This window comes from Mus pahari, chromosome 4, assembly GCF_900095145.1.
Source record: "Mus pahari chromosome 4, PAHARI_EIJ_v1.1, whole genome shotgun sequence".
NCBI classification, from domain to species: Eukaryota; Metazoa; Chordata; class Mammalia; order Rodentia; family Muridae; genus Mus; species Mus pahari.
Window position 1 is genome coordinate 76,248,571 of NC_034593.1, and position 13,899 is coordinate 76,262,469.

The following is a 13,899-nucleotide window of genomic DNA, read 5'->3' on the forward strand; positions in this document are numbered from 1 at the left end:
CCAGAAGATCTTCCAACTGGTAATAAGGATACATGCTCAACTTAAAAGCATCTTAATTTTAAGTTTGGTCTTGATAATAAAGTGAAAGGCAGGCTGATGATCATAAGTTCGATAACCAGGTTTTCTGGTAGAAAAATCCTGGGTTTCTACAAAAGATAATTAACTCTCTTTACTTGTTGGCAACACCCAGGATATAGATACACAGCAAATGCTCTCTTGAAGTCAAGTCACAGTCAAGCCAAAACAGAGAAAGTGTCCTGTGTTTGAAGGCGACTGACTTCATGTTACCAATTTCAACAGCATCACTGAAATAGTTGTGAAAGCCCGTATTTTAAAGTTTGTAATTTCCCAGCGAAGGCAATGTTTAAAAAAGACTGACTTAGAGAAAGCCATGCCTTTCACCATTTTCTAAACATCTCAGATACTGTAAGAGCTTTATCACTGGCATGGAAGTTAGTGAGCCTATCTGAGACATATTTCCCTCAGACAGAAGAACACCCACCCCCAGCTGTGGCAGGGCCATGGGTATTTTGAGCACTGGCCTGCTCTGGACCCTCTCCACACTCCAGTGCCATGTCTTTGTGAGCTGTGTGATCCCTCATAATGAATCTCTACCTGCCTGGGTCAGGCTTGAGTCTTTAGGAGTTATAAGCCCAGTAAAATAGAGACATGCACCCTTGTTTACCATTCTCCTGTTAGCTGGTTAGTGTCGCCTTTCCTATACACTTCGAATAGTTCCTGAGCAGTGGCTCCATGCTGAGAAAGCCTCCTAAGAGCCCTGTGTGCCTTGGGGCAGTCCTGTGGAGTAGGTACTCTTCACACAAAAAAGGGGAGAGGGCATGGTGGTGCACGCCTTTAATCCCAGCACTTGGGAGGCAGAGGCAGGTCGAGGCCAGCCTGGTCTACAGAGTGAGTTCCAGGACAGCCAGGACTATACAGAGAAACCCTGTCTCGAAAAAACAAAATACATACATACATACATAAGAATTTTCCCCTAAAATGTAAGATCAGAATCCTAGCTGTTAACTGCTGCACAGCAATTGGGCCAGCTTGCTATGGAGACCACCCACTGGGACTCCAACTCCAGAGGCAGGATGCAGGACACACACGGAGTGTGGATTCAGAGAAGCTGCAGGTGACATAACCCTGAACAAGTAGTTTCTCCTCCTTGAGTCTGTTTCTTCATCTGTAAATGGTGGCATTACATCCTCCCTGTCCTTAAATGTGATTGCACAGAGAACATAGCTGGCAAGTTTTAGAAAAATCATGTTTAATCTGAACTTTGAATTTTGGAGCTTAAAAAGCAGGTTTGCCTTGGTTATAGACTCAACACCTGTAATTCATTCTGCTTTAGAAGACATGTTAGCACATATTTTCCTATTTGGGCTCTGAAGATACCACTAAAAAGGACATGTAAGATAAAAATCTGTGATGAATGACTAGGTGAAGACAGGTGTCTTGGTGAATACTAATCACAGAGTCTATAACTCTTAAGAATGGGAAAAGGCTCCAACTACTCTTTAATTCCAGTTATTTCTTCCACCCAAAGAGACACATCATGCCAGGAGAGATGGATGTGACATCTAGTATAAAGACTATCCCTAACATGTTCCCACCTGAGCCATCATGCATACACTTGGACCAGAGAATATAATCCCGTTCTTGGTTCCCAAGTGTCAGAGTGATGCCACTGGCACAACAGACAGGGGTCAAGGCAAGCAGCTTGGCCGCGGACACGGAGTAACAGTCTCTCTCCTTCACAGCCCACCTTTGACTCAGCATCATGTGGTTGCAGGGGACCAGATACCTGAAATGACAAAGAGCAGGCATTCAGTGTCTCTGCAGTGCCCTACCACCACTACCAGAATGATACCATACAAGGATTGGAACTAGTCATGAGCAGGGGAAGACCCATCCTCTCCCCCTCCTCTCCCCACACAGCACACTGGCCACTGGCTATCCCCTGCCTTGCTTAAAAGGATGCTAAGAGCTTCCTCCTTCCGATAGAACTGTTCTCTTGGTACATTTCTAGCCCCTCTGTGACCTTCCTCATTACATTTCTCTCTTTACCCCTATGCCTTTATGTCCACTGCAGCCTCCCCGTGGAGTGAGCCTTCCCACTTCCCTGCCTGACAATGTCTTATCTGAAAGCAGCACATTCTCCAGGGAGACTTCCAGCTCTGTACTCCCCCTCCTCTGGGTGTGCCTGGGAGCATTATTATTCTCGTGTGACAAATAAGTCTAATCTTCCTTCTCAGCAAACGTGCTGCCAGGGCAAGAACTGCTCCAGCAGTCTTGTCCTTTGATCCCTAAAACCGAATCTAAGTGAATAGGCCCTAAGTAAAGGTGGCAAGTCCCTCCAGACCCTCTCCTGTTCTCCATGACCATGAGGGAAGATGATGCCTGACAGCTCAGTGGGGAGCCCTGGGCCCCCGCTGCCCAGGTTGGCTGGTGACTGAAAGCACCCTCACGTTAACATGAGCCCAGGGAAGAGAAAACATGGTCGTGTTTCGGACAGAGCGGAGCATATTAGTGAGGCTTATGGGTAGAACGGGCATGTTTAGTGCCTGCCTGTTCTAATGAGAAACACCTCACCAGCCATTTCAACAAGGATGGACCAAGTAGGTTGAAGGATCCAATGGCAGAGCCAGTTTCACAGTAGCCTAACCTCCCATCTGGGCAAGCACAGCCTTTAAATAAACCAGAATGTGCTTACTGCCTAATACAGCTCCTGAGAAGGAGGCAGCACAGAGGCAAACAATCTGTGACTGAGGACCCCATGGAAAAGATAAAAAGCATAGCTCACAGGGCACGTTAGGGGCCGGTGATGATCATGGAGCGCTCCCCCACATCTCCCTCCGATTCCAATGAAGGAAACCAAAGTTTGTTCTCATGGCCCATCTGGTACAAGGAGCCTGAGTCAGGGAGAGAAGCATGCAATCCCTTGATCCACTCTAAGTGATCACTTCAAGAGCACTCTCGTGGTATGAGTTCTTTAAATTCTAGTGTAGCTAGGTAACAGGGCCCTGTCTCCTTCCTTCTGCCCGCCACCTTCACAGGCACACACACTGCTGTTTCTAAGGGCCAGATTTGCCCCATCAGTCACCTCTGGTGTGGCAGTGTCTACATTCATAAGCTGCTTCTTGAAAGCAACAAGAACAAAGGAGCAGAGAGGGAGGGAATTACAGGGAAGAAGACTGGCTTATTCAGACTTGGTGGAGACCTGCCTGAACCTTACAGGAGCGAGGATGGATGATGTGGGTGGAAATAAAGACATCCTTCCTCATAAGGGCTCTCTGAACTGAGAGGCCTTGGTAATTGGGGTGACGGTGGAAAGAGAAGCATTCCCCCACCTCTGTCTGAGCATTGCCCAGCTGGAACTCAGAATCACAGGGAATCCAGTTGTCCCAGCACCTCAGGGCAGCTAGCTGGAGGGGACAGCACAGGAAAGGGGATGCAGGCAACCAGGGCTCAGGATACAATGGGAATAAGGCAGCAGCATCCAGAAAAATGGCCAGGGCAGGGAAGATAGCACAGCAGACACAAATGATAAGGATGGGAAAAAGGTGTAGGGACAAAAACATGCCCATGAATGCATGAGAGTCCTCGCTTGGGGAGGGAATGGCTGCTGTATCACAAGGGACCAAGGTGTGATATGAGGTGGTAGGGTTGCCAGCAAGGAAACCTATCCTGCAGCACTGACACAAACTCTTCTGTTCCCTGCGGAGTGAGGCCTACAGCCATGCAGATTACACAGGACTTACTGTGTCTCCACGTGAATCATTAACTATTCATGGAATCAACGTTTCATAGACTGCATGAGCTCAATGCCTGTTTGCAGCTCAAACCGACCATCCCTCGTGACTTAAATTGATATACATGCCTCTACTCTTTGTTTGAAGTATTTTTAAAAAAGAAAGAAAGAAAGAAAATGGAACACTGGATCAAAGCTAATAAAGCTATTTATCAAAACCTACCAGTAGATGCTTGAAATGATTTTAGAAGAAAGAGTTGACAATGTATAACTCTGAAAATGCATGTTCTCAGAAGAGGCTCAGAATCTCCTTTTAAATAAACCAAATGAAGGGAGCTCCAGCCCTGTTGGTCTAAGCAGAGGCTCTGTGGACTGTAAATGGGGACAGTCACCCCAAGGAGCGACCTCCCTAGGATTCCCAGCTGCTGTTCCTTTGGATTTTTTGTTTTTTAAATCAAAGGGTAAGAGGGTGCACTGTGTCTTAGCCCTGTGTCTATCCATCACTGAGAGATCAGGAACACAACTCATGCTAAAAGTTGTCTCAAACAATAAACAGGAATATACTGTGGTTGTTGCTAGTAGAAAAATCATGTAGGCATTTAGAACAGGTATTTTTCATTAAGCCGTCTTTTGACTATATGATACTTAATTTTGTTTGGAGATTTTATTTAAATTAGGAAGTAATAATTACAGACCTCTGCATGTGTCTGCTGCCTGATGGCAATACTGTGTTTCTCAGGGCGGCCTCCAGCCTGTTGTCTCCCTGCTGCAGGCTCATGAGTACTGGATTTTATGTCTATAGCATCACACACAGCTCACAGACTAAGAAGTACCATACTTCAATATTCAGATTAAGTTATTCCCCAATATACTGGGTGGGGGAGGGGAAGTACATTTACTTGTGTGTGTGTGTGTGTGTGTGTGTGCACGTGTGCACATGTGCACACATATTTTCGTTACTTCCTCAACCCTCTATAACCTTTCATTGGGCATCATTTATTAAAATAAGCCATCACATAAATAAACAAACAAACAAACAAACAAATAAAGGTTTTATGAGCTTTGGAGGAGAACATGGGATGTGGAGCAGGAGGAGGTATGGGAGGTAGATATGATCAAGACACATTGTATACATGTATGAAATTCTCAAAGAATATTTTTTTAAATAGGCCACCATTCAATTTAGCCAGTGAGTAACAAGTGGTGACACAGAGCACACATGCTTACTGATACGCTGGCAAGGAAACAACCAATCAGAAGGCAGAGATGAGGAACTGAAGCCCGGCCTGTAGACAGAAGACTGACCGCGAGCAGGCAAGTGAGTTTCCAGCTCACCACATGGCCATGTTTCTCCTGTTCTTCCCTCCCTAGGCTGGCTGTCCACCTCTGCCACTGTCCTCCAGCTCCTCTGCAGGACAGAGGTGTCCCTGAACTGAGCACACAGCTTCTCTTCAAGTAAAACTGCCCCTATCTGGACACAACAGGCAACAGAGCTCACAAACCTGATAAAGACACACCAAGAGGATTCAGAGATGCCAACCCAGGCACAAGCAATTGATTTTTTCCAGAACTGGGACACTCCCAGAGCACAGGGTCTGTCGCACCCCTGCCCACCAGTATTCCCAGTCTGTGCCTAGCCTCTCATAGGTGCACACACCCAAGGGGGCCATTTCTCCTGGGATTTCCCTCTCTTTCTTTGTGAATCTCTCATCTCAATGTACTCTTCTGATACTTGGCCAAAGGAGAAATTTGCATCAGTTATTAATAGAATACTACTCTGAAGTATCAATATTTAGGAGCACTTAAGGCACAACAGACAGGAATATGGTAATTTATTTACCACGTAACAACTTCATTAGGAGGGATCTATACAACCACGATGCTCACGGGCTCTCGGGCCCCAAGCTTATCATGCGCAGCCAAACAACTGCACAGCAAGCAAAAATGGAAAGGGTAGATTATAACCTAGTTTTATATTCTTTCCAACAAAGTTTAAATGCCTAGAAGAATAAAGTTCTTTGTTGCCCTCGCTTCAGGGACAGATTCTAAATCAGAAAAGACATTATTTTTATGAGTTTAAAATATATTTTCTAGAAGGTTCCCATCCTTTAAGTATATATAATACCCCACAATGTTTCAAAATGCTTCTGTGGATATCACCACAATTGTCCCTTTCAATAATCCTACGAGGTAGCATATTCCAGAAGTAGAACACGAAATCTGCAGCTCAGAGGGAGGCGAGGGGGCCAGAGATCTCCTGCACAGGTCTTCTCGGTGCTTGCCTCTGGCATTCACAGGAGCAGAGTAGGAAACAGGAAGTACGCAGGAAAGAACAGCTGTGCTACTGCATTAGCACCGCCATCTCCATGGAAAAGGTAGCCGGCCAGAGCACCTAGGGCAGGTGGTCGAGCTGTCTGTACCTCAGGCCTGGCACCCCCTCCTTCTTCCACAGAACTTGTAATACTGTGACCCCCTGCAGGCACCTCTGGGACAGCACAGAACCAACTAGCCCTAATTTGGACATGTCCACACTCAAACACAGGTTCATTTCTCATCTTCCTAAGGGCCGGGCCTGGCTCTCAGATACAGCCATGTTTAGCACCGCTGCTGAGGACAGATGTGAATGCTATGGGCAGACAAAGGGTCAGAGCTTATCTTTTAAAGCTTACCAGTTGTCCAGCAAGCAAGCCTGCCACCACTCTGGCCTTGCCTAGCCTTGGTGACCCAGAGGAGGAAGCAATGGACCTCAGATCCAGTCAGGCTGCCATTTCAGGAACACATATACACACGGGGGGGGGGGGGGGGGGGGGGGGAGAGAGAGAGAGAGAGAGAGAGAGAGAGAGAGAGAGAGAGAGAGAGAGAGAGAGAGCGCGCTAGTTTTATCCCTGCTGTCAGTGGAGCAGTATTTAGGAATTTAACATTTAAATGCAATCAAGCTTTGCCCACCTTGAGTAAGAGCCTGGGTCTGAGCAATAAAAAATGCTTTGCCAAATTTTCTGCTGGATTTCACTCCGGCCCTGCTAATGCATTCTGTCCTGTCTGTAGATACTTGCTGGGGAGCTGAAGTAATCCTTTTAAAACAGACTACCAGCTGCGTCCTTATGATCGGATTTGTTCTCTGCTAATACCTTAAGATTAGTTACCGATGACCTGATTTAAACCCTAAAAGTTCAAAAACGCTGTTTTACTTAAAAACCTTAGAAATGATAGTTTCCCATAAAGCAACAATCTGTAGGGCACTGCCACCAGGTTTTTCAAGACTTAGATTTCATTCCCCTTTAGTGGGATGCTATAGTCACATCAGAATCCCTCCAGCCAGTGATGCTCAGCCTCCACTGGTAAGCCAGGATCTTCTAGACTAACGCTTCTCAACCTCCTAAAACTCTTGACCCTTTAATACCGTTCCCCATGTCGTGGTGACCCCCAACCATAAAATTATCTCACTGCTACTTCATAACTGTAATTATGCTACTGTTATGAATTCTAATGTAAATATCTGATATTCATGATACCTGATATGCAACTTGGGGGTTTTGACCCACAGGTTGGAAAACATCACTCTACTGCATTTAAGACACAGCTCACAGGCCTCACCCACAGAGCTTCTGATTCACCAGGTTCTGGAGGAATCTGCATTTCTGACCAGTCCCGGACATGTCCCATCAGTGAACCTGGGTTCACCTCAGTAACCCCCTCCCTCTCCTTCCCTGTCTTACTCCCTCCTCAGCCCCCTCTGTGTACACATGCATGCATGGAGAGGTCAGAGGTCAACTTCACATAGCATTCCCCAGGCACCTTCGACCTTGTTTGTGCTGAGACATTGTTTCTCATCCTGTCTCTGCCTCTCCCGCAGTGGGATTACAAGCAGACACTACCACACCCAGCTGTTTTTAAAATGGGTTCTGGGGATCCAATCAGGTCCTTATGCTTGCATGGCAAGCTCTGTACCAAATGAGCTGTAGTCCCAGCCCCTCTCAATGATTTCTACTCAAGTCATATCAAAACCCAGTGGTGGACTAGAGAAAGGCCAGGTCTACCTCGAGCCCTGGTCTCAGGTTCAGTGGTCCTTGTGTCCACAGAAGGAGAAGGAGTGCACTCAAGAGTGTGCTGGCTGACCTCTTCCACTATACCTGCTGGCCGACCTCCTTGGAGAGCAGAGCTCCTCAGGCCAGGCCTGCACGCTTCTGCTGCCAAGGTCGTCCACTCTTCTAGTCCCTGCCCATCAGAAAGCACAGCTCTGTGTCTATACGCCAGCTTAAGAGCTGACAGAACAACCCAACACATCTCTGTGGGAAGCTAACTTCTTCGAAGTTTTGGCCTGTCTCTGCTTCATGAATAGCACTTACAAAGGAGAGGGTCAGATAATTTTGCTCCAGCAGTCTTCCTATGGGGATCTTAGCTCTATGGGCCCTCTTTACCTACCCTGCAGTTGATGTCAGGGTGGGTCTCACTGGAGGGGCCCATTCCAAGATTTAGGATTTGGGTTCAGCACAAAGGAGGAAAGGCAACTGTGGGGGAACAGCCTGGTGCTTCTGGGGTTCAGCACTGGGATTCAGGACCAAACCTCATGTTAGCAATGAAGCATGGTCATTTTCCTTTACAGAAGCGCAGGGTCTCATGGGGGGGGGGATCAAAACTGGGGACTGCTGAACCTGCTGCCTAATTACCAAGCTCAGACCATCTTAGCTGCCTGAGACTCCCATCCTCAGATAGCAACATCTTCAAAGGTCCCCCACATTCCCCACCTTGTCCCCTATCTGCTCCTGCCATCCTCACAATGGAGAACACAGACTGGACAGTCATGGTGCAATGGTACTAAAGAAAAGGCTGAAGATTAAAATCAAGTGTTTTATATTTGAAAAAGTTTAATAACAGGGGTCCCTTAAGAGGGCAAACCCCAAAAGGGTACCTCAGGAGAATGAACTGCAGCCATGACCCCAAAGAGCTTTAATACTTGCAAATTTTTCCAACATTCTCCTTATTGTTTTCAGGGACACATTTATAATATAATACAAATGCCCCCACTAAAAACTTTCCATAATAAAACAAAATTAACTTTGGTAAATAACAGCAAAAAGATTAAATTGGCTCTCTTAATAATTTTCTTCCTCAGAGGCATGGTCCTTGCTTCATTTACACTATTAAAGTGAAACAAAACAGAAGTAGTAATACAGATGAAATGTTTCTTTCACGAGGACAAAATGATGGAAACTCACCTTAAAACTAGCTGTAACATCACATCTTCACAGTGTAAGCCGATGAGAGTTCTGAACAGCGCCAAGGACACCACACAAAGCTGGGGACAATCAACACGGGCTGTGTCAGTGTCAGGCAGGGAACTCCACTCCCAACAGGTGACAAAGAACCCAGAATTAGAGAACAAAATGGTCTCTCTATCCCTGGCAGTTTTCATAAAACACACATTGCTGCCAGGAACAAATGTACTCAGCAGAGCAGTTCCCCTGGGGGTAGAGTTGGCTAGAAACCCGGTGCCTGCCTGAGAGATGCCTGTGCTCTAATTGTGAATCTTCAAAGATCGAGATAGCAAGAATGTGCCCCTTCAACTCCCGACACACATAAAATCTTCCCTACCTCATCTTTAGACAATTTATTGTTCTAAGTTATCTTCCAATATGACAGTGGTTATTTACAAGACAGGGATCACTGGAAAGTACTTAAAACCTGGCCAGCTCTCTCCAGAGTCTGCAGCTCCAAACCTCGATTTCTCTCGTGCTATTGGGACAAATATTTCTCTTTGGTTCCATATTCTATAGTGCTCTGAGAATGAAAATCTTCTTCCCTAAGGAGTTCACTCAAAAAAATTGAATGAATTTTATTTTATAAACACATGAATTCATTCAATCTCTATTTCCTAAAAAGGAATGACCAAACAGGAGAAATATCCAATTATAAAAATCACTGTTGCTTCTGTATCATTGGCTGTCATCAATCTATCAGACCATTTAATAAGTAATTTAGACTCTTTATTCTTTGTAGAGGAGAGTAAATGCTACTTTGTATTCTAGGCAGGAAGAACTTACACCAGCAAAGGTATTGTGAAGCAATAGCTGTCTTCGGCTTCAAACATCTCCTTTGCTCAGGGTGGTGACAGGCTTAGGTAGTCAGACACAACCCAGTCTCTGCCATTCCAAGGCACTGTATGTGCTCCACGTGATGGTTTGAATAGGTATGGCCCCAGTAGACTCATATGTTTGAATGCCTGGCTCTTAGGGAGTGCCATTATTAGGAGGTGTGGCCTTGTTGGGGTAGGTGTGGCCTTGCTGGAGAAAGTGTGTCCCTGTGGGGTTGGGCACTGAGGTATCCTACACTTAATCTATGCCCAGAGTGACCGTCTTCTTCCATTGACTGTGGATCGAGATGTAGAACTCATAGTTCGTTCTCCAGCCTCATGTCTGCCTGGATGCTGCCACACTTCCCACCATGATGATGCCCAGACTAAACCTCTGAAACTGTAAGCCAGCCCTGATTAAATGTTAGTCTTTATAAGAGCTGCCTTGGTCATATGTCTGTTCACAGCAGTAAAACCCTAAGGCCTCCCCTTACCTGGAATGCCTTTCCCTGCCTCCTCTGAGACTTAGCCTGGAATCACCTCTCCCTGGGAACCCTTTCTGTTCTTCCTCACGATACAGCCACCCCACACTTTTCCAGTCTCAAATAGCTATCCTGCTTATCTATTGCCATAGTAACCCCTGCCAATCACTGTCAAGGTGCTTGGTAAGGTGTGTGTTTCTTTTAATAACTGAGTTGTAGGAGTTCTTTATTCTATGTACAAGTATTTTATGATTTAAAGCTTTCCAACTATTCTGTCGATTGTCTTTTCAAATGTTCAAATCTTGTTTATTTGCTATTTGAAACTATTTTTTATCTACTTGAAACTATTATTATTGCGCATGTGTGCATGGTGTGTGTGGGCACACATCGCAATGTGCACACATGGATGTCACGGGACAGCTTAGTAGAGTCCGTCCTCTCCCTCCACCTTTACGAGGCTGCCATGGACTGAATTCGGGTAACCAGCTTTGCATAGCGAGAACCTCTACCCACGGAGGCATCTCTCTGGGTCTTTATTTAGATTTGTTTCTGAAATATGATCTTGCCTTGAAACCTAGGCTAGCTTCCAACTTGTGACACTTCTGCCTGGGTTTCCAGAACGCCAGGCTCATGGGCATACCCTACCCACTGCACTTTGTCTCCATGTCTCATCCTTAAAACATGTAGGAGCTTCATCTTGGATATTTCCAGTTTTGTCTAATTCGTCTTTTGTTGCTTGTGTTTTTGGTGTCATCCTAGAAACCACTGCCATGACTGCACAGATACTCTCATGTTTTTTTAAGCTTTAAGTCTTTGAGTCATTTTGAGTTAATGTTTATCATATGAGCAAGTAATTCAATTTTATTTTTTTCCTCAAGTTTTTTTCTTTAGTTGTTTTACATACATATGCACACACACACACACACACACACACACACACACACACACACACACACACACGTGTGTATGTGTTCCTAAACATATAAATATAACCTGTTCAGTCCATATAATGTTCGATACATGTGATCTCAGGGCCAACTTCTCATAAATTGATGCCCAGTTGTCTCCGTTTTAAGTTTGTTGGCTATTCTGAGAACTCTGGGTTTCTGCGTGAATTTTAAAATCAGCCTGTCAATCTCCATGAAGGCTAATTAGTGTTCGAGTGAACAAATTCACACTGTAGATCATTTTGGGTAATACTTTTATAGGAACAATATCAAGTTTTCCAACCTATGAACATAGGATGTTTTTCTACTTATTTCATTCTTTGATTCTTTTTCCACAAACATTTGCAGTTTTGCACTGTTTTACACTTCTTTTGTGAAATTTCTTCCCAAGTATTTTATTACTTTTGACACTATTGTAAATGATCTCAATTTGATTTTTAGATGGCTCACTGTGATACTTAGTGTTAATTACCAACTTGACAGAATCCAGAATCACCTGGGAGTGTGTGTGTGTGTGTGTGTGTGTGTGTGTGTGTGTGTGTGTGTATACATGTGTATATTTGTGTGTACGTGTATGTGTCTATGTGTGTGTATGTATGTGTGCTTATATGTGTATGTATATGTATGTGTGTGTGTATGTGTTCGGGGGGGTGCCTGGGTATCTTAATAAGCTTGGTTGCTATTGGAGAACCCATCTTAAGTGTGGGCCACAGGCAAGGGAAGCTGAACCTAGCCTTAAGACCCACGCAGCCAACCCTCTCTGCCCCTGACATGGCTGTCCCTGTGGCAGCTGCTTCATGCTCCTGCTGCCTGATGTCCTAGTGTGATGAACTCTACTTTGAAATGTAAGCTAACAAGTAAATCTCTCCTCTTTCAACTAACTGTCTTTGTCAAAAGTTTATCACAGTAACAGAAAAAAGAAACATTAAAACACTCACTATCATATAAAATAGAATTGTTTTGCACATGAAATTGTATTTTCTCAGCCTTGCTGAACCGTTATGAGTTCTAATGGTTCTTCTTAGCTCACCCTGAGATTTTGTTTTGTCTTGTTTTGTATATAAAATCATGTTATCTAAAACTCAAGCAGCTTTAATTTTAATCCAGGCCTTTGTTTGTTTAATTATGTAAACAGAAGCACTGTGCTTAAATAATTAATAAGCACACTCTTACCTTAAGGGAATGCTTCTTTTAAGTTTTAGTTCTGAGTTTTCACAGATCCTCCCTCAGCTCCAGGAAGTCCCTACCACTCTGCTCCACTGTCTCTGGGAATCATCATGCTACTCTGGTTTTGTAGCTTGACTATGCTTTTTCTACCGCAGACAAATACGAGCAAGCAGTTTGTGGTTTGGCTATTGGTTGCAATATCTTCTTGCTACTGAGTGCAATGTCTTCAAGGTTAGTCCACGTTTGTAACAACTCAAAGGAACCTCCCCTTTCCCTTGTAATTTCTTGGTCTTCTAGGTATTTACAAGTACAGTAAGTGCATGCCTATATACCTGTGGATTCCTCAAACTTCTATCAATGTTGCTTTTTCATTTAAACTCATCCTCTGAGCCTTGTTGCTGGTCTGGCTTGTGTCTTCCTTGGAGAAGGCTGACTACGCACTCTGCTATCAGATGAACTGTTAAATTATTTTTTTTTCCTAGTATAACACTTTAATTTCCTTAATTTTTTTTCATACAGTTTTTTGTTTTAAATTGGGACAGTGCCCTGCGATGTGGCCCGAGCTAGCCTCAGGTCTCAGACTTTCTGCGACCTGAGGCTAGCTTGTATTTATGTATATGTATGTTATATGCAATATGAAAATATATACTTACATGCATAATGTATGTAAAATGTGTAAAATATATTATGTGTGTATGTGTGTACATTTTACAGATTTTGTTCCTTAGTAGCTGCTTTTTTTTTCTTCCAGTAAGTTTATCAGACTCTACTTCAGCCTTCCATTAATTCTACTTCATGCCCTGACCACTCATGTTCCCTGGCTCGCCCTGCACCTGAGTCTTTATGTCCTTAGAATCTTGCTCCTTCAGAAGTGCATTTTGCCAGTTCCACACAAGAAAGCATGGACACAGACAAGAGGAGAAAAGGGACGGGGGTGGGGTCAGTGCCACCTCCCTAACAAAGGGACACCTGATAGGAAAAAATGTTATCAAATTATCTCTGTCCACAAAGAAAGAGGATAGCAGCTGCAGGGGAAACGGGAGAGAGGGAAATATTCATAATTTTATTCCCCAAACCGCTCTTCTCTGGAATCTGAGTTGAACACATCCTTCCCCGGAAGCTCTCCTTACCCGAAAAGGGGTGTTGATCCGGCTGGTGAGGGTGTCCAGGATGTGAACATTTTCATGCTGGTGCAAGAGGATGAAGCGGAGGAAGATCTCCAGGAGCGCCGGCTCAGAGATGCTGCGCAGGAAGAGGTCCAGGTATGCGGTTGTGGTCATGACCTCCTCCACCGTCACCTGCAACCAACGGCAGAGAGAGCATGGGTGAGCGTGGGGCCAATGGCAGAGCGAGCACGGGAGAGAATGGGACCAATGGCAGAGAGAGCATGGGTGAGCGTGGGGCNCGTGGGGCCAATGGCAGAGCGAGCACGGGAGAGAATGGGACCAATGGCAGAGAGAGCATGGGTGAGCGTGGGGC

The 13,899-nt window shown here is 44.9% G+C and overlaps 1 protein-coding gene across 5 annotated transcripts in view; it reads right to left on the minus strand.

Annotated features, from left to right (window-relative positions):
• Fam160a1 (family with sequence similarity 160 member A1) overlaps positions 1-13,899 on the minus strand; it is a 224,331-nt gene that overhangs the window by 16,207 nt on the left and 194,225 nt on the right. For all 5 annotated transcript variants that reach the window (XM_029537207.1, XM_021196553.2, XM_029537205.1 and 2 more), the window contains 3 exons: positions 13,551-13,718; positions 8,971-9,050; positions 1,617-1,807 (listed from right to left, as the gene is read on the minus strand). In XM_029537207.1, the coding sequence (XP_029393067.1) occupies positions 1,617-1,807; positions 8,971-9,050; positions 13,551-13,718 (439 nt within the window). The remainder of the gene's footprint in view (positions 1-1,616; positions 1,808-8,970; positions 9,051-13,550; positions 13,719-13,899) is intronic.